This window comes from Heptranchias perlo, chromosome 5 (assembly GCF_035084215.1).
Source record: "Heptranchias perlo isolate sHepPer1 chromosome 5, sHepPer1.hap1, whole genome shotgun sequence".
Taxonomy (NCBI): domain Eukaryota; kingdom Metazoa; phylum Chordata; class Chondrichthyes; order Hexanchiformes; family Hexanchidae; genus Heptranchias; species Heptranchias perlo.
The window spans coordinates 5,751,661-5,772,299 of NC_090329.1; the positions used below are offsets into that span (position 1 = coordinate 5,751,661).

Here is a 20,639-nt window from a genome sequence, read left to right on the forward strand (position 1 = left end):
GGGGAACTGTTAGATTCCAAAATGTCTGTAAATACACAAGAAAGCTTCAAGGTGGACTCTTGGGTCTCCAATTGTTGTGGGGTTCTAATCCGCCCCGATCTGGCCAAGAACATAGCTCCTATTGGCTCCACCAAGTCATAGTCCTGTTCAGGAATTCCGGCAGGTCAATCAAACAGTCTCTGGGGGGACTGCGAACCAGACTGGCTCAGGTAGAACAAAAATAATAACTTGTATTTAGGTACTGACATCGGTAAACATCCCCATCCTCAATGATGGCGGAGTCCAGCATGTGAGTGCAAAAGACAAGGCTGAAGCGTTTGCAACCATCTTCAGACAGAAGTGCCGAGTGGATGATCCATCTCAGCCTCCTCCCGATATCCCCACGATCACGGAAGCCAGTCTTCAGCCAATTCAATTCACTCCACGTAATATCAACGGCTGAGTGCACTGGATACAGCTAAGGCTATGGGCCCTGACAACATCCCGGCTGTAGTGCTGAAGACTTGTGCTCCAGAACTAGCTGCGCCTCCAGCCAAGCTGTTCCAGTACAGCTACAACACTGGCATCTACCTGACAATGTGAAAAATTGCTCAGGTGTGTCCTGTCCACAAAAAGCAGGACAAATCCAATCCGGCCAATTACCGCCCCATCAGTCTACTCTCAATCATCAGCAAAGTGATGGAAGGTGTCGTCAACAGTGCTATCAAGCGGCACTTACTCACCAACAACCTGCTCACCGACGTGCAGTTTGGGTTCCGCCAGGACCACTCGGCTCCAGACCTCATTACAGCCTTGGTCCAAACATGGACAAAAGAGCTGAATTCCAGAGGTGAGGTGAGAGTGACTGCCCTTGACATCAAGGCAGCATTTGACCGAGTGTGGCACCAAGGAGCCCTAGTAAAATTGAAGTCAATGGGAATCAGGGGGAAAACTCTCCAGTGGTTGGAGTCATACCTAGCACAAAGGAAGATGGTAGTGGTTGGTGGAGGCCAATCATCTCAGTCCCAGGGCATTGCTGCAGGAGTTCCTCAGGGCAGTGTCCTAGGCCCAACCATCTTCAGCTGCTTCATCAATGACCTTCCCTCCATCATAAGGTCAGAAATGGGGATGTTCGCTGATGATTGCATAGTGTTCTGTTCCATTCACAACCCCTCAGATAATGAAGCAGTCCGTGCCCACATGCAGCAAGACCAGGACAACATTCAGGCTTGGGCTCATAAGTGGCAAGTAACATTCGCGCCAGACAAGTGCCAGGCAATGAGCATCTCCAACAAGAGAGAGTCGAACCACCTCCCCTTGACATTCAACGGCATTACCATCGCCGAATTCCCCACCATAAACATCCTGGGGGTCATCATTGACCAGAAACTTAACTGGACCAGTCATATAAATACTACGGCTATAAGAGCAGGTCAGAGGCTGGGTATTCTGCGGTGAGTGACTCACCTGCTGACTCCCCTAAGCCTTTCCACCATCTACAAGGCACAAGTCAGGAGTTTGATGGAATACTCTCCACTTGCCTGGATGAATGCAGCTCCAACAACACTCAAGAAGCTCGACACCATCCAGGACAAAGCAGCCTGCTTGATTGGCACCCCATCCACCATCCTAAACATTCACTCCCTCCACCACTGGCGCACTGTGGCTGCAGTGCGTACCATCCACAGAATGCACTGCAGCAACTCGCCAAGGCTTCTTCAACAGCACCTCCCAAACCTGCGACCTCTACCAGCTAGAAGGACAAGAGCAGCAGGCACATGGGAACTACACCACCTGCACATTCCCCTCCAAGTCACACACCATCCCGACTTGGAAATATATCGCCGTTCCTTCATCGTCGCTGGGTCAAAATCTTGGAACTCCCTTCCTAACAGCACTGTGGGAGAACCTTCACTGCAGCGGTTCAAGGCGGCGGCTCACTACCACCTTCTCAAGGTCAATTAGGGATGGGCAATAAATGCTGGCCTCACCAGCGACGCCCACATCCCATGAATGAATATATTAAAAAAATGTTTAAAAACTTTAACGAGTAAAATATCCCAAGGTGCTTCTCAGGACAGTTATCAAAATTTGATACCAAGTCACAAAAGGAGATATTAGAACAGGCGACCAACGGCTTGGGCAAAGAGGTAGGTTTTAAGGAGCATCTTAAAAGGAGGGAAGAGAGCGAGAGAGTGAGAGTGCAAGTGAGCGAGAGAGCGAGACGGACTAGGGAGGGAATTCCAGAGCTTCGGGTCTAGTCAACTGAAGGCACGGCTGCCATTGGTGGAGTGATGAAAATCAGGGATGCGCAAGAGGCCAGAATTGGAGGAGCACAGAGATCTCGTAGGGCTGGAGGGGGTTACAGATTGGAAGGGCCGAGGCCATGGAGGGATTTGAAAACAAGGATGAGAGTTTTAAAATGGAGGTGTTGCCGGGCCGGGAGCCAATGTAAGTCAGTGAGTACAGGGGTGATGGGTGAACGGGACTTGGCGCGAGTTAGGATGAGCTCAAGTTTACGGAGGGTGCAAGGTGGGAGGCCGGGCCAGGAGAGCACTGGAACAGTCGAGGCTAGAGGTAACAAAGCCATGAATGAGAGTTTCAGGTCCTGGATTGCATAATCTGTCACAGAATTTGGACTCAATTCCATTTTCCAACACGGTAGGCACCGCGCCTGATCTCATGCCCAGCTGCCAGGTAGCTCCTTCCAACAGCTGTTATGTCAAGTCCCAGAGTTTCCTTAACAGCTGCAGAACAGACATACAACTTCAGAGAAGCAGAAGTGCTGAAGCAGGACAACTTGTGACGGAGCTGCCTCGTTGAAGTCCTAGACGTTCAAATGCAATGCCACGTATCAGGCTTACTTGTGACCAACTGATTAATCCACCTCCTCGTACAAGGGGCTTTGGCAAAGAGATCGGCCTGGTGGGCTGGAGCCTGCCCTCCCTGCAACTTTTTTCCCCACAAAATCACCTCACAGTTTCGTTTCTGGGCCTTGCATATGGTCCAAAGGAAGGCCTTCTGTTGCATGCCCTGAACTCGCAGCTCTGAACTATGAAGGTGAACTGTTTGGTCACATTTTATACAGCACAAACTGAACAGTCCCACTACGTTGAATCTGAAGTTGCCACCCACCAGGATCCCCAGTACTGATCTGAATCCACAAGCAGGACAGATGCCCCTTATATATTTCAATCAGTGTATTCAATATTCTCTCCCAAGCTGTACTTGGAGTCATAGACTCATAGAGTTATACAGCACGGATAGAGGCCCTTCGGCCCATCGTGTCCGCGCCGGCCATCAAGCCCTGTCTACTCTAATCCCATATTCCAGCATTTGGTCCGTAGCTATGGCATTTCAAGTGCTCATCCAAATGCTTCTTGAATGTTGTGAGGGTTCCTGCCTCCACAACCCTTTCAGGCAGTGAGTTCCAGACTCCAACCACCCTCTGGGTGAAAAAGTTCTTTCTCAAATCCCCTCTAAACCTCCCGCCTTTTACCTTGAATCTATGTCCCCTTGTTATAGAACCCACAATCATCTCATTAATTAGCCCATTATTAAAGAAAGCTACTGGACTGTGCGAGGTCCCTCAGGAAATCTGTGAACACAGTACCATGTAAAAAGCATGCCAGAAATCTTTCAAAAATGCCTAGAACGGACCATCATTTATGATGCCATTCCAAAAGCCGACCTCATTTCGAGACAATTTCAAAAGTTATGACTTTTGGTGCCTCCGAATGTTCCTTCAAGGATATTATGCTTTCCCTTGTTTTAATTATCCCCGAAGGTGCCTGATACCACGGCCTGTGAGCCAAGGAATCCCTTTGTGAGGGAGCCCCATATCACTATAACCACACACCTCTTTGGAGGGATTGGGGCCTGTCTATCCTTGATTTGCATTGAATTGGCTGCAAATGGTGTTTGGAGGCTGGCATTCTTTAGTTGCTGGTGAACTCTCAGCACAAATCTCAGCATCGTTCGAAATATAGAACCGTTCGAGTGCTCAGCATCCTGCAGTGCTACTGTTTCCTCAGCATTGGTCGTCAATGGGACTGGACATGGCCAGATCTCTTCGGCTTACTGTGCTCATCAACCTTGTTCTGAATAATGTTGAAAATACAGAGCAATGGTTCTTTACACGTGTATTTCACGGTATACAATTTGCCACAGTCGCTTCAGATCCGTGTTTCAGTGACAGTTTATGCAACCACAAGAAAATTAACAATTGTGAACGAACTATCGTTTTGCATGGCATTTAAAGCCTTTGGCAGGTGTTAATGCCAATTATTTAATGCATGAGTCAGTGCAGGGTGTAAAATTCCAATCTGTGCCCCCTGTATGTGAATATCTGTTTTTGGCTGCCTTGTTTCCTCTCTATGACATTCCAGCGAGCATAGGACAGGTTTCTGATGCTACTTAAAGAGAATGGCTTTCTTTTTTTTTGTTTTCTCAGCCTGAAAAGCACAGCCTAGTAAGATATTACCCGGTGCCAACAGATGGAGACACCTTAGGCTCCTGGACATCTGAAAAAGACAAAACCCGTAGGCCCGATTAATCAACATAGCGTTTGATACTCTGTCGAATCTGACCTGAAGGGGCTGGAGACTCTGTCCCAAACTTTTGGCAACAAGAGGTTCAGCACAATGAAACTTTAGCTGGGGAAAACTAAATTGGTGCAATGGTGCTAGGGCTTTATACAAGGTGGGACTAGAAGACCATGTGCAACAGTGCCTGTCTGTAATGTTGTAATGCTCGCTCATGTTTTCACTCAGCATGATTTCCCAGAATCTATCGTTCTAGGCTATACTCCTATCGTGTGTGGAGAATGGACTATTTTGGTTATTTGACAATAGGCAAAAAAAAAATCAAATTACAGGATTCATAGTGCAAAGTATTTGACAGTACATACTGGAGTGGCAAGACTGGAATAGAAACCCAATACACACACACACACACACACACACACACACACCTTATTCTGTTGTTCCTGATGCAAACTCAGCAAGAATTATTAAATCAAATACTGACCACCAGCTGATTTTCTGTGAGTATGAGCTCTGTAAGGTTTCCACATTCTCCAATGGTGTCTGTCAACCGAATCAAACGATTCTGATCGAGCTTCAGAATGGAAAGCTGCTTTAGTTTTCCTACAGGAAGAGGAGAGGGAAAAAATAGAAAGGAAACTTCTGCATGATAATTTATTAATCAGTTATTTTACATCTGAATTTGTTTTGAAATCTCACTTCTCGGGGTTTATACGTAAATGTGTCAGGTTCAGCAATGGCGGTCCCTCCAAGTACAATTAAGATCCATAAGCTCGACAGCATTAAGCTGATCCCCAATCACCAAATTTTTTGGACTCAGATCAATACAGACATTACTTTGGTTCTAATCACTGTAGTGCAAATAATGCTATGATCTTTATTAGTTAAAGAACCAAGGAGTTTGTTTTGGATTTACGCCAGTTAGTGGAGATTTTCAATAAAGTCATCAGAGGAAAGGGGAAGGAAGAAGAAAGTTTTCCAAATTTCTGGCATTTAAATTCCCACGTTTACTGTCAAATTAAATTAGCTGGTTAATTAAAAATATATGTTCAAGCAGCAGACTTCCCCTTATAATTATAACAGATCAAAATATTCTCCAACCAGGAGACCATATTTTCCAAACTGAATGCTCTTAAAAAGCAAGGAAATCTAACCTGAGGAAATTAACTTGGTCACAAGCATATCAAAGTCCTCCCATACATACCACTCCACTTTCCTGACAGTGAACCTACCAATGCCATTTGGCAAAACTTCCAATAGGTTCTGTGAAACCAGTAGATCAGAGAGCAAATCAAGTCCACTAATCTCTTCCGGAAGTTTCTCCAGTTTATTTTCTGACACGTCTAAACACAGTAAGTTCTTCAGGTTTCCAATTTCCTGTTATAATTAAAAAGAAAACAGAACTCATGCCCATACATGCAAATGTTAGTGGTAAAGCATACACTGCTGAGAAGGACAATTTCTCTCCCACTGATTTCTAACACTTTTTTTCTTCTGTGTTTGTATTTGTCGTCAACCGTTTCCAAAATTCCACAGTGGAAAGCGAGTACTTAATAGAAGTTTTTGTTAACTTGGCATCCAAAAGATTAAGCTAATGAGAAATGAAAAGGAATGTCCAGCTAACTAAATATTAAAAGATTAGCACTTCACAATTTCTTTGGAAAACACATAAATTTAAGATTGCAAGTTAAACTTGCACATTTGGGAATAATTAACTTCAAAGCTTCTTAGGCTATCAGAATATAAACTTATCCATCAGTGTTTAACCAACAATAACTACATCTAAAAGAAAAACAAATATAAATATAATATATAAAAATAAATAATAAATAAATATACACATTATATAAAATATTACAAATATTGTCTGCGCTTCAATTCCTATTTGTGCCACTTCTTGGTATTTTTGTCTTATTTTGTCAAACTTTTTTTAAATTTCAAATTTCTATGCCACATTTATAATGGAAAATGCCTACGTAAAGTCGTCACTGACTGCAGCATAACTACTGGGTTGTGCCTCTGGGTTCCCACAATTCTCTCAAAATGCTTTCAACATTTTTTTCCATCCCCTTTTGATATGGAGACTGCCTATGTAAACTTCTCACGCTGATCACAGGTAACTGTATAGCAGCTTGGCTGCCATCTTGATTTTTCAGCTTAGCTTCCATAAGGTAAGTATCAAACAGCACATTAAAGTTTGTTATTTATTTTTCATTACTTTTTTTTTAAAAACAACAATGTTCATATCTTTCTTGCTCCTGCTTTATTAAAAAAAAAATCACTTCTCTGCAGGGTCATTTGGGTTCTCCAGCTACTGCTCCCCACGGCTGTCTCTCTCCTCAGGCTGTTGGCTGCTTACCCTCTTTCCCCTTCCAAACTTTTGAACACAAGGTATTTCAATAAAGTGTAAATCTATCTTGGTAACTTCTGATGTTTCGCAGGCCTCGCTTCACCCACCTCCCCAGATTCCTCCCTGGGACGTAGAGATACTCCCCTGATGCACTCACACCAGCCCCCACCTTCTTCGCCATGAAAGCCGGCACTTTCCATTCCACCCCCACAACAGCCTAAAACCAGATCATCCCCACCCCCCACCCCACCCCATCTCGGCAACCAGCTGAAACCGTGCCGGTGCCTCACAGTTGCCTCCGACCTGGCCCGCTTCTTCTAGCCCCTGCGATGATACTGGGGAGATCTAGGTGTACCTTTTACTAAAGTGTTCATCCAAACCCAACCCCCTGTGAAGTGAGCAGCATTTCTCTTTTTAGTACTACCCCCACCTACTTAGAAGCTTTTGCACTTTCTCTCCCCACCCCCCGACCCCACAACCCCATAAAAGAACAGAACTTGTTTCCAGACCCCCCCCCCCTCACTCAATCAGCCACCTTTTTAGTTTAGAACCCCCCCCATATACTCAGCAGGACTTTTGTTCTGAAGTCCCCCGCCCCCATCACTTTTGTTCTGAAGTCCCCCTCCCCCATCACTGTGCACAACCTTTCCAATGCCTCTCCTCCCCATTTCAACAAATATCCCCTTCCACGGAACAGCATTTCCAATTCTGGCCCCACCTCCCACAGAGCATCGTCTCCTCAATGGTCCTTCTCCCCACTTACACGGCAACCTACCCACCCACCCACCCACCTTGGGTGTCCATGAAGGGATCCCAAAAAGCCAACAAATTCTTCTGGATTTCTGTATTATACTGTATTTATTGATTCACTACCACATTATGTCCAATGCTGTATACCATGAAAAACAAGCTCTGCTTTCCACTGGGTAGTGGTACTCTTTTTCAGAAATTAGGAAGAGATTCCTTGGGGGGGGGGGTTGTTAATATCTATAGTGTGGGGGGGGGGTCACCCACAGAGAAAAAACTGAAAACCTTTAATAGAGAGCTAGATTAAAATGAATGTACTCCAACAGCTAGGTACAATTGATACTGATGAAGATGGTGAGTAGAGCACTCCATAATGACAGAGCATTATACCTTGGGAGAGCAAAACAACTGTCCCCTCTAACCTTGAAAAGTATCCCTACTTTTGACTGAGGCACCCATGGCGAGGCTCTCAGTAGCACTCGTATACCCTCCTGTCTAAAAGGAGTAGCAGAGAATCACATTTATAAAAATGAAGAGGTAATAAAGGTGATCACAACGATGATCACTATGACGAACCACATAAATTTCCATCATTCAAACATCAAGCTTTCCAAGGTTTGGAACAGGTAAAGTAGCACTCTAGGTTGATCGGGTGGATGCAGTAAGGATGTTCCCAAAGATGGGTGAAACTAGAACTAGAGGGCATAATCTTAGAATAAGGGGCTGCTCTTTCAAAACTGAGATGAGGAGAAACTTCTTCACTCAGAGGGTGGTAGGTCTGTGGAATTTGCTGCCCCAGGAAGCTGTGGAAGCTACATCATTAGATAAATTTAAAACAGAAATAGACAGTTTCCTAGAAGTAAAGGGAATTAGGGGTTATGGGGAGCGGGCAGGAAATTGGACATGAAGCTGAGTTCGGATCGGTCAATGCCCTGTGGGTGGCGGAGAGGGCCCAGGGGCTATGTGGCCGGGTCCTGCTCCGACTTCTTGTGTTCTTTAGATTTGTGGTTGGGATCAGATCAGCCATGATCTTATTGAATGGCGGAGCAGGCTCGAGGGGCCGATTGGCCTACTCCTGCTCCAATTTCTTATGTTCTTATGTTCTTATGTTTTTATGGCAAAACATTAATGTACACGTGCCAGCTTTTCAGTCTAAGCATTCTTCAAATGGAACGCTAAAGAGAAATGCAAATGGGCAATAAATCAACAGCCTGGATAAACTGCACTTACAAGTGTAGGGTCCAAGACTAAACTTGTAATTAGCTGAACTACAGCAAAGAGCCAGTACATGAAAAATGGAAAGACCAAGAACAGGACAACTCCAATAGACAAGCACTATTGCCGGCGCGGACACGATGGGCCGAAGGGCCTCTATCCGTGCCGTATAACTCTATGACTCTATTAAAGCATTGAGGGGAAGACAGTAATTGCAGAACAAGCTTACCACAGGCAGTTCCACCAGTTGGTTCCCATCCAGCCACAGATCCTTGAGGTTTGAAAGTGATCCAGTAGTTTCTGGCTACAAATAAATAGATTAAAAGTGCATAAATCAAAATGAGCAAAATAACTAATCACTGCTATACAAATGTGAATATTCATGAGAAACATTCAGAAATTAAGGACAGCTTTTTTTTTTAAATTGAAATACTTTAAGACCACATCTGGATTATTGTGGGCACCACACTTTTAGGAAGGATGCCAATGCCTCGGAGAGGGTACAGAGGAGGTTTACGAGGATGATAGCCAGGGATGGGGGACTTCACTTATGTGGAGAGATTGGAGAAACTGGGATTGTTCTCCTTATAACAGAGAAGGTTAAGGGGAGACCTAATAGAGGTATTCAAAATTAAGAGGGGTTTTGATAGAGCGAGTAGGGAGAAACTATTTCCTCTGACAAGTGGGTCGGTATTCAGAGTTCATAGATTAAAAATAATTGGCAAAAGAACTAGAGGGGAAATGAGGAGTAATTTTACACAGAGGGTTAAGATCTGGAAAGTACCACCCGAAAGGGAGGTGGAAGCAAATTCCATAGGAACTTTCAAAAGACAACTGGACAAGTACTTGAAGAGGATTAATTTGCAGGGTTATGGGGAAAAGGCTGGGGTGTGAGACTAAATTGGACAGCTCTTTCAAAGAGCTGGCACAGGCACGATGGGCTGAATGGCCTCCTTCTCATAGAATCATAGAAATTTACAGCACAGAAGGAGGCCATTCGGCCCATCACGAGTGTGCCAGCCAAAAAAAGAGCTATCCAGCCCAATCCCACTTTCCAGCTCTTGGTCTGTAGCCTTGTAGGTTACGGCATTTCAAGTGCATATCCAAGTACTTTTTAAACGCGATGAGAGTTTCTGCCTCGACTAACCTTTCAGGCAGTGAGTTCCAGACCCCCACCACCCTCTGGGTGAAAAAATCTTAACTCCCCCCACCCCCCCCCAAATCTAATCTTTCTACCAATTACTTTAAATCCATGCCCCCTGGTTATTGACCTCTCTGCTAAGGGGAATAGGTCCTTCTGATCCACTCTATCTAGGCCCCTCATAATTTTATACACCTCGATTAAATCACCCCTCAGCTTCCTCTGTTCCGAAGAAAACAGCTTATCCAATCTTTCCTCACAGCTAAAATTCTCTAGTCCTGGCAACATTCTCGTAAATCTCCTCTGTACCCTCTCTAGTGCAATCACATCTTTCCTGTAATGTGGAGACCAGAACTGTACGCAGTACTCTAGCCTAACTAGTGTTTTATACAGTTCTAGCAACCTTCCGGGATCTGTGGACAGGCACTTCAAGGTCCTCTACACTTCAGTATGTGCTTCTGTGCTGTAAGATTCTATGATTCTAATACTTGCTAACACTATTTAACCAGTCAGCTTTTGGCAAATAGTCACAGTAGATTTTAATTATTGAAGTAACAGCTCCATCATTCTGAGGGCAAATGCAAAAATACTGACTGACATTTGACTTTGGGGGATCCTTTTGATGGGAAGGGTGGCATTTATCATTTTAATTTTTCACATTATGCTTTAAAGAAGTGGTAAGTAAATGTAATGGAGGAAAAAAAGAGGATCATCCTTAAAATTGGTTGAATACAATGGAGAAGCAGCTTTTGGCCCCGTTTGTTTTTGGAAGGGATACAGTGGACACGGGACGAACAATAGTAGTAACCTCTCAAACAATTACTTTACACTTGATGTAAACGAAGAGAGCACTGCACAATCGTTCAGCTACCACACAAACTAAGTATCGATCCACTCAACAACTTAGAGTTCCATATTCTGGACTAATTTGCGAAGACCAGTGATAGTTCTCATTGGTTGTTTACTTTTTAAAAAAAAAACATTGGCTTTAATGGAACTCGGACAATGTTTAATTCAGTTAGCTTATATATTGTATTGCGAATTAGCCCACTGGAATAAAGGACTGTTTCATAAATCTTCTGAAATAAATATCAGTTATTTGAGCCTCACCGAAGAGAAGTAATCCTTGTGATCTTAACAGGAAGATCTACTGAGTTACACCACATTCCAAAAGGCTCCAAAAAAAATCTTACTAGAGTCTGAGCTGCTGTTACCATTCCCGAAGCTTTCGGAAGCAGTCTGGAACCATGCACTTTTACACAGAAATTCCCAATGCACGTAATGCAGCAGGAGATCAGTGTTGTGTTTTTAGGCTTTACTCACATACTTGTCTTGTGCTCAGCGTCAAGGGCCACTCCCATAGGTGAGCTAAAAGTGTGAACTTACATACACACTTTCCGGTAATGAAGCATCGCCCAGAGGTCAAATAGAAACCCTCATTATTGTACTTAGCTAACTGGATATGACAAGTCCTCCCCGTGATCTCTCAGGTTTTGGATAGTGGAAGAACAAGCACTAGCAGTTTAGACTATAAGCTACAGAACAGGTTTATTACAAATTACAGATAAGCAGCAACAAGAGCCCATACAGCAGCTTGCACTATTTTTTTTCCAAAACAGAAGTTATCTGCCACTCCCTCCTAGGTATAAATATAATAAAAGATCCAACACTTCATTAGAGTCATAGAGTCATAGAGTTATACAGCACAGATAGAGGCCCTTCGGCCCATCGTGTCCGCGCCGGCCATCAGCCCTGTCCACTCTAATCCCACATTCCAGCATTTGGTCCGTAGCCTTGTATGCTATGGCATTTCAAGTGCTCATCCAAATGCTTCTTGAATGTTGTGAGGGTTCCTGCCTCCACAACCCTTTCAGGCAGTGAGTTCCAGACTCCAACCACCCTCTGGATGAAAAAGTTCTTTCTCAAATCCCCTCTAAACCTCCCGCCTTTTACCTTGAATCTATGTCCCCTTGTTATAGTACCCTCAACGAAGGGAAAAAGCTCCTTAGTATCCATCCTATCTGTGCCCCTCATAATTTTGTACACATGCCCCTCATAATTTTGAACACTCATTAACGCTGTTGTATTTGGACTTTAAGAAGGCTTTCGATAAGGTCCCACACAGGAGGTTGGTGAACAAAGTTACAGCACATGGAATTAGGGGTAATATACTGGCATGGATTGAGAATTGGTTAACAGGCAGAAAACAGAGAGTAGGAATAAACGGGTCTTTTTCAGGTTGGCAGAATGTGACTAGTGGGGTACCACAGGGATCGGTGCTTGGGCCCCAGCTATTCACAATATATATCAATGATTTGGATGAGGGGACCAAATGTAATATTTCCAAGTTTGCTGATGACACAAAACTGGGTGGGAACGTGAGTTGTGAGGAGGATGCAAAGAGACTTCAAGGGGATATAGACAGGCTAAGTAAGTGGGCAAGAATATGGCAGATGGAATCTACTTTGATAGGAAAAACAGAAATGCAGCGTATTTTTTTTTAATGGTGAGAGATTGGGGAATGTTGATGTTCAAAGGGACCTGGGTGTCCTTGTACATGAGTCACTGGAAGCGGACATGTAGGTGCAGCAAACAATTAGGAAGGCAAATGGTATGTTGGCCTTTATTACAAGAGGATGTGAGTACAGGAGTAAAGATGTCTTACTGCAATTATATAGGGCCTTGGTGAGACTGCACCTGGAGTATTGTGTACAATTTTGGTCTCCTTACCTAAGAAAGGATATACTTGCCATAGAGGGACTGCAACGAAGGTTCATCAGACTGATTCCTAGGATGGAGGGATTGTCGTATGAGGAGAGATTGAGTAGACTAGGCCTGTATTCTCTAGAGTTTAGAAGAATGAGAGGTGACCGCATTGAAACGTACAAAATTCTTACAGGGCTCGACAGGGTAGATGCAGGGAGGATGTTTCCCCTGGCTGGGGAGTCTAGAACCAGGGGTCACAGTCTCAGAATAAGGGGTAGGCCATTTAGGACTGAGATAAGGAGAAATTTCTTCACTCAGAGGGTGGTGAATCTTTGGAATTCTCTACCCCAGAGGGCTGTGGAGGCTCAGTCATTGAGTACATTCAAAACAGAGATCGATGGATTTCTAGATATTAAAGGCATCAAGGGATATGGGGATAGTGCAGGAAAATGGCGTAGAGGTAGAAGACCAGCCATGATCTTGTTGAATGGCGGAGCAGGCTCGAGGGGCCGGTTGGCCTACTCCTGCTCCTATTTCTAAAGTTCTTAACTCTACTGATAATACTAAACTTGGACCAGTATTCATTCTATAACTCTTACAGGTGGGTAATCATAGACAGCTATAGGTCTACCTCTACAGATACTATGGTACAGTAAGTTGTATGTTTTAAACTGCTGAGTCAATATATCCCATTCAATTTTGCTACGTCAACCATCATGCTGTAGTTGCAGGCTCTGGGTGCCTCTGTGGAATGAGTTTCTGAAGTGTTCCTCAATTCCATCATCAGTATCAGACAGACGAAGGTCATACTAATGCAATATTTGGTACGTCCTCAGAATGCAGCTCAGCCTCAATAGTGCCCTCCAAAATCAACCAACTCTTCAGCAAATGTAATAAAACGTCAAATGTAAGAATGTATAATGTTAGAATCACAGAAAGGTTACAGCATGGAAGGAGGCCATTCGGCCCATCGAGTCGACGACAGCTCTACGCACGAGCAATCCAGCGTAGTCCCACTCCCCCACCCTATCCCCGTAGACCTGCACATTTTTTTGTTTCAAGTACTTATCCAGTTCCCTTTTGAAGGCCATGATTGAGTCTTCCTCCACCACCCCCTCGGGCCGTGCATTCCAGATCCTAACCACTCGCTGTGTAAAAAAGATTTTCCTCATGTCACCTTTGCTTCTTTTGCCAATCACCTTAAATCTATGCCCTCTGGTTCTTGACACTTCCGCCAATGGGAACAGTTTCTCTCTATCTACTCTGTCCAGACCCTTCATGATTTTGAACACCTCTATCAAATCTCTTCTCAACCTTCTCTGTTCCAAGGAGAACAACCCCAGCTTCTCCAGTCTATCCACGTAATTTAAGTCCCTCATCCCTGGAATCATTCTAGTAAATCTCTTCTACACCCTCTCCAAGGCCTGCACACCTTTCCTAAAGTGCGGTGCCCAGAACTGGACACAATACTCCAGTTGTGGCCAAACCAGTGTTTTATAAAGGTTTATCATGACTTCCATACTTTTGTACTCTATGCCTCCATTTATAAAGCCCAGGACCCCATTTGCTTTTCTAACCGTTTTTTCAACCCGCTCTGCCACCTGCAACAATTTATGCACACACACCCCTAGATCCCTCTGTTCCTCAACCCCTTTTAGAATTGTGCCCTCTAGTTTATATTGCCTCTCCTCATTTTTCCTACCGAAATGCATCATTTCACATTTTTCCGCGTTAAACTTCATCTGCCACGTGTCTGCCCATGCCACCGCGTCTATGTCCTCTTGAAGTCTATCACTATCCTCCTCACTGTTCACTATCCTTCCAAGTTTTGTGTCATCTGCAAATTTTGAAATTGTGCCCTGTACACCCAAGTCATTAATATACATCAAGAAAAGCAGTGGTCCCAGCACCGACCTCTGGGGAACACCACTGTACACTTCCCTCCAGTCCGAAAAACACCCGTTCACCACTACTCTCTGTTTCCTGTCATTTAGCCAATTCTGTATCCATGTTGCTATTGCCCCCTTTATTCCATGGGCCGCAATCTTAATAGCAAGCCTACCATGTGGCACTTCATCAAACGCTTTTTGAAAGTCCATATACACCACATCAACTGCATTGCCCTCATCTACCCTCTCTGTTACCTCATCAAAAAACTCTATCAAGTTAGTTAAACACGATTTGCCTTTAACACATCCGTGCTGGCTTTCCCTAATCAATCCACACTCATCCAAGTGACTGTTAATTCTGTCCCATTTCCAAAAATCATTTCCAAAAGTTTCCTCACCACCGAGGTTAAACTGACTGGCCTGTAGTTGCTGGGTTTATCTTTATACCCTTTTGTGAATAGGGGTATAACATTTGCAATTCTCCAGTCCTCTGGCACCACCCCCATATCTACGGACGTTTGGAAGATTATGGCCAGTACCTCCGCAATTTCCACCCTTACTTCCCTCAACATCCTAGAACGCATCCCACCCGGACCGGGTGACTTATCGACTTTAAGTACAGCCAGCCTTTCTAGTACTTCTATCAATTTTTAGCCCACCCAGTATCTTAACAATATCTTCCTTTACTGAGATTCTGGCTGCATCTTCTTCCTTGGTAAAGACAGATGCAAAGTACTCATTTAGTACCTCGTCCACCCCCTCTGCCTCCATGAGTAGATCTTCTTAATGGTCCCTAATCGGCCCCACCCTCCTCTTACTACCCGTTTACTGTTAACATGCTTGTAGAAGACTTTTGGATTCCCTTTTATGTTGGCCGCCAGTCTATTCTCAAACTCTTGCTTTACCCCACTTACTTCCTTTTTCACTTCCCCTCTGAACTATCTATATTCTGCCTGGTTCTCACTTGTGTTATCAACCTGACATCTGTCATACGCCCCCTTTTTCCTGCTCCATCTTACTCTCTATCTCACTCTCTATCTCTTTTGTCATCCAGGGCTCTCTGGCCTTAGTTGCCCTACCTTTCCCCCTCGTGGGAATGTACCTAGACTGTACCCGAACCATCTCCTCTTTAAAGGCCGCCCATTGTTCAATTATAGTTTTGCCTGCCAATCTTTGATTCCAATTTACCTGGGCCAGATCCTGTTCTCATCCCATTGAAATTGGCCCTCCTCCAATTGAGAGTATTTTTATTTTAGAATGGTCTGTGTCCTTTTCCATAGCTATTCTAAACCTTATGATACTATGATCGCTGTTCTCTAAATGTTCCCCCCACTGACACTTGCTCCACTTGACCCACCTCATTCCCTGGAACCAGATCCAGCAATGCCTCCTTCCTCGGAAACGTAATGGTCGAGAAAGGTATCCTGAACACATTTCAAAAATTCCTTCCCCTCTTTGCCCCTTATATTGTTATCCCAGTCTATATTAGGGTAATTGAAGTCCCCAGTTATCACTACTCTATGGTTCTTGCACCTCTCTGTAATTTCCCTGCAAATTTGCTCCTCTATCTCCTTCCCACTATGTGGAGATGCCGGTGAGATGCCTTCTCACTAGTTGGTTCCCTATAGAATACACCCAGTGGTGTAATGGCACCTCTATTGTTCCTTAACTCGAACCAAATAGATTCTGTCCTTGGCCCCTCCAGGTCATCCTCTCTCTCCAGCACTGCAATATTCTCCTTAATCAATACTGCCACCCCTCCCTCCTCCTTTCTTTCCTTCCCTATCTTTCCTGAACACCTTGAATCCAGGAATATTTAGTACCCAATCCTGCCCTTTTTGAGCCAGGTCTCCGTTACCACCATTACATCATATTCCCATGTGTCTATTTGCACCTGCAGTTCACCAACCTTGTTTACCACACTTAGTGTGTTTACACACGTGCACTGCAAACCCGTCTTAGACTTTCTTGTACTCTCTCGGTCTGACCCCACCAAATACCGTACTATTTTTTACTCTAGTGCTATCCTGCTCTCCTAACCCTTTGTGCACCTTGTTTCTCCTTTCTAATGCTACATCCTGGTACCCATTCCCCTACCAAATTAGTTTAAACCCCACCCCCCACCCCGCCACAGTACCAGTGATCTCCCCGCGAGGACATTGGTCCCAGGTGCAACCCGTCCGGCCTGTACAGGTCCCACCTCCCCCAGAACCGGTCTCAATGCCCCAGGTATCTAAAGCCCTCCCTCCTGCACCATCTCTCCAGCCACGCATTCATCTGCTCTATCCTCCTATTTCTATACTCGCTAATTCATGGCACCGGGAGTAATCCGAAGATTACTGCCTTTGAGGTAACTTGAGTTAAAATGAGTTTGAACGGGCTATTGAGAAGAATGTTCAGTAGCATGTTACAAGTTATTTAATTTATTTTAAAAATTTTAAGGGAAAAAAAAAACAGTACATTTGCTTATTGTGGCTTTTTAATTGGCGTAAAAAAAAATACATCTGCTCAAACGTGATTTTCGGTTCAGGTGTGTTTCTTTCTCCCCTCTCTTTCATGTTACCAAACTGAGAACCCCAAACCTAATCACCACAGAAATCATCTTGCCTCTGTCTGGCAGTGCGGTGCTGGGGTATGTGTCACTATTATACAAGGTCAGAACCTGGGTTAGGAGGGAGCAAGAAACTCAAGTCCGGAACTCGAATAGAGGGGGAAGGGGCAGTTCGCTCTGTAGTAGTTTTGTCGCTGTGTGCCATTTGTATTTATCATAACCGGGCTCCAGTTTTGGCTGTATTTATTAGATATTATTGCTGTGTGGCTTATTTCATAATACTTGAGCATCATTCATGGTGGGATACAGTTTTACTTGTACTCATTATTGCTGTGGATTGCCTGTATGACAATTACACTAATTATTATTGCTGTTCAGAAAGGGTAAAGACTGTCCTGTGTGTAGATCCAGGGGCTAAAAACCAGGTCAATGAGGTTGCTGCTGAAGTTGAGAGAGTTCTTGTATGATAGCGTTTTCTTTTGGTGACTATTATAATTCAATTACATAGAAGGTACAGCACAGAAACAGGCCATTCCACGTATCTGGTCCATGCTGGTGTTTATGCTCCACACGAGCCGCCTCCCACCCCTCCTCATCTAACACTGTCAGCATAACCTTCCATCCCTTTCTCCTCCATCCTCACCTTCAACAACAAGTGCAAGGAACTCATGGACTTCTTTGTCACTAAGATTTAGATCATCCGTTCAGCTGCCTCTGCCGCTTCCCTCCCTTCCCCTAGCCCACCGAGCCAAACTTCCCTGAAGGTTCCCCCTTGCCCTAGCCCTGAACTCCCATCTTTCTCTAGTTTCTCTCCTATTACCCCTCAAGCCTTCCCTGAGCTCACCTTGTCCACAACACCCACCTCCTGCTCCCTCAACCTTATTCCCACTAAACTACTGACCACTCAACTTCCCTTCCTGGCCCCCATGTTAGCTGATACTGTTACCAGTTCTCTCTCCTCGGGTACTGTCCAACTCCCCTTTAAATCTGCCGTCATCGTCCCCCTCCTCAAAAATCCCGCCCTCCACCCCTCTGTCCTTGCAAACTACCGCCTCTTCCCCAACCTCTCTTTCCTCTCCAAAGTCTTTGAACAGGTTGTTGCCTCCCAAATCCGTGCCCGACTTTCCCACAACTTCATGTTTGAATCCCTCCAATCAGGTTTCCACCCCTGCCACAGTATTGAAACGGCCCTTATCAAAGTCACAAATGACATCCTATGTGACTGTGACCGTGGTAAACTGTCCCTCCTCATCCTTCTTGACCTATCTGCAGCCTTTGACATGGTTGACCACACCATCCTCCTCCATCGCCTCTCCTCCATCGTCCAGCTGGGTGGGCCTGCACTCGCCTGGTTCCATTCTTATCTATCCAGGTCGTGGCCAGAGAATCACCTGCAATGGCTTCTCTTCCCGCTCCTGCACCGTTACCTCTGGAGTCCCCAAGGATCTATCCTTGGCCCCCTCCTATTTCTCATCTACATGCTGCCCCTTGGCGACATCATCTGAAAACACGACGTCAGAATCCACATGTACGCTGACAACAACCAGCTCCACATCACCACCACCTCCCTCGACCCCTCCACTGTCTCACCACCACCTCCCTCGACCCCTCCACTGTCTCACCACCACCTCCCTCGACCCCTCCACTGTCTCACCACCACCTCCCTCGACCCCTCCACTGTCTCACCACCACCTCCCTCGACCCCTCCACTCTCTCACCACCACCTCCCTCGACCCCTCCACTCTCTCACCACCACCTCCCTCGACCCCTCCACTCTCTCACCACCACCTCCCTCGACCCCCCCACTGTCTCACCACCACCTCCCTCGACCCCTCCACTGTCTCACCACCACCTCCCTCGACCCCCCCACTCTCTCTCATTTGTCACACTGCTCGTCCGATGAGAAGAAATTTCCTGCTATCAAATATTGGAAATACCGAAGCCGTTGTCTTTGGTCCCCGCCCAAACTCCGTTCCCGAGCCACCGACTCCATCCCTCTCCCTAGCCACTGTCTGAGGCTGAACCAGACTGTTCTCATCCTTGGCTTCCTATCTGACCCTGAGATGAGCTTCCGATCCATCACAAAGACTGCCTACTTCCACCTCCGTAACATCGCCCGTCTCCGCCCCTACCTCAGCTCATCGACTGCTGAAACCCTCATCCATTCCTTTGTTACCTCCAGACTCGACTATTCCGATGCTCTCCTGGCCGGCCTCCCATCTTCCACCCTCCATAAACTTGAGCTCATCCAAAACTCTGCTGCCGATATCCTAACTCGCACAATGTCCCATTCATCAATCACCCCTGCGCTCGCTGACCTACACTGGCTCCCGGTCCAGCCATGCCTTGATTTTAAAATTCTCATCCTTGTTTTCAAATCCCTCCATGGCCTTGCCTCTACCTATCGCTATGACCTCCTCCAGCCCTACAACCCTCCGAGATCCCTGCACTCTTCCAATTCTGGCCTCTTGCACCTCCCTGATTTTAAATCACTCCACCTTTGGGTACGTGCCTTCAGCTGCCCAGGCCTCAAGCTCTGGAATTCCCTCCCTAAACCTCTCCACCCCTCTACCTCTCTTTCCTCCTTTAAGACGCTCCTTAAAACCTATCTTTTTGACCAAGCCTTTGGTCACCTGTCCTCATATTTCCTTGTGTGGCTTTTGTTTGACAACGCTCCTGTGAAGCGCCTTGGGACATTTTACTGCTCCAAAGGCGTTATATAAATGCAAGTTGTTGTTGCTGTTCTCCCATGTTTATCTAGCATCCTCTTAAATGCTATTCGCCTCAACTACTCCTTGTGGTATCGAGTTCCACATTCCAACCACTCTTTGGGTAAAGAAGTTTCTCCTGAATCTCCTGTTGGATTTATTAGTGACTATCTTATATTTATGGCCCCTAGTTTTGGTCTCCCCCCGCAAGTAGAAACATCTTCTCTATATCTACCCTATTATCTTAAAGAAGTCTATCAGGTCACCCCTCAGTCCTTTCTTTTCCAGAGAAAACTGCCCCAACCTGTTAAATCTTTCCCAGTAGTTATAACCTCTCAGTTCTGGTATCATCATGTAAATCTTTTTTGTGCCTTCTCGAGTGCCTCCATATCCTTTTTATAATAATGTTCACAGTGGACGAACTGTGCACAGTACTCCAAGTGTGGTCTAACCAAGCTTCTACAAAAGTTTAACATAACTTCTATTCTCTTATAATTTATCAGAGTCGTTAAAAAACTGTAGTTTATTCACACAATTCCAAACAAACAATCTCCAATGCTGTCATTGCCCAGAATGTCTCAAAAGACCCCTCCCCATGCAGGATCCATGTTGGTAGACTGCCTGCTGCCTGGCTTAAATTTCTGTTGGCAGTGGAGAGTTCAGAAAGAAAAGTTGGGCTGTACAATCTCTCAACTTCATTTATTGAAGCAGTGCAGAGTAAGATTTTGCCAAGGATATCATTCTTGACAGGCATAAAAATGGCAGCCTCAGTGCCAACAGACGGAGAACGTTGGGAAATATTAAAAGAA

At 45.2% G+C, this 20,639-nt stretch overlaps 1 protein-coding gene across 1 annotated transcript in view; it reads right to left on the minus strand.

Annotated features, from left to right (window-relative positions):
- Positions 1-20,639, minus strand: part of lrrc1 (leucine rich repeat containing 1) — a 138,486-nt gene that overhangs the window by 44,489 nt on the left and 73,358 nt on the right. Inside the window, exons 8-10 of the mRNA XM_067983949.1 lie at positions 9,065-9,139; positions 5,756-5,900; positions 5,008-5,126 (exon numbers count right to left, since the gene is read on the minus strand). Of these exons, the coding sequence (XP_067840050.1) occupies positions 5,008-5,126; positions 5,756-5,900; positions 9,065-9,139 (339 nt within the window). The remainder of the gene's footprint in view (positions 1-5,007; positions 5,127-5,755; positions 5,901-9,064; positions 9,140-20,639) is intronic.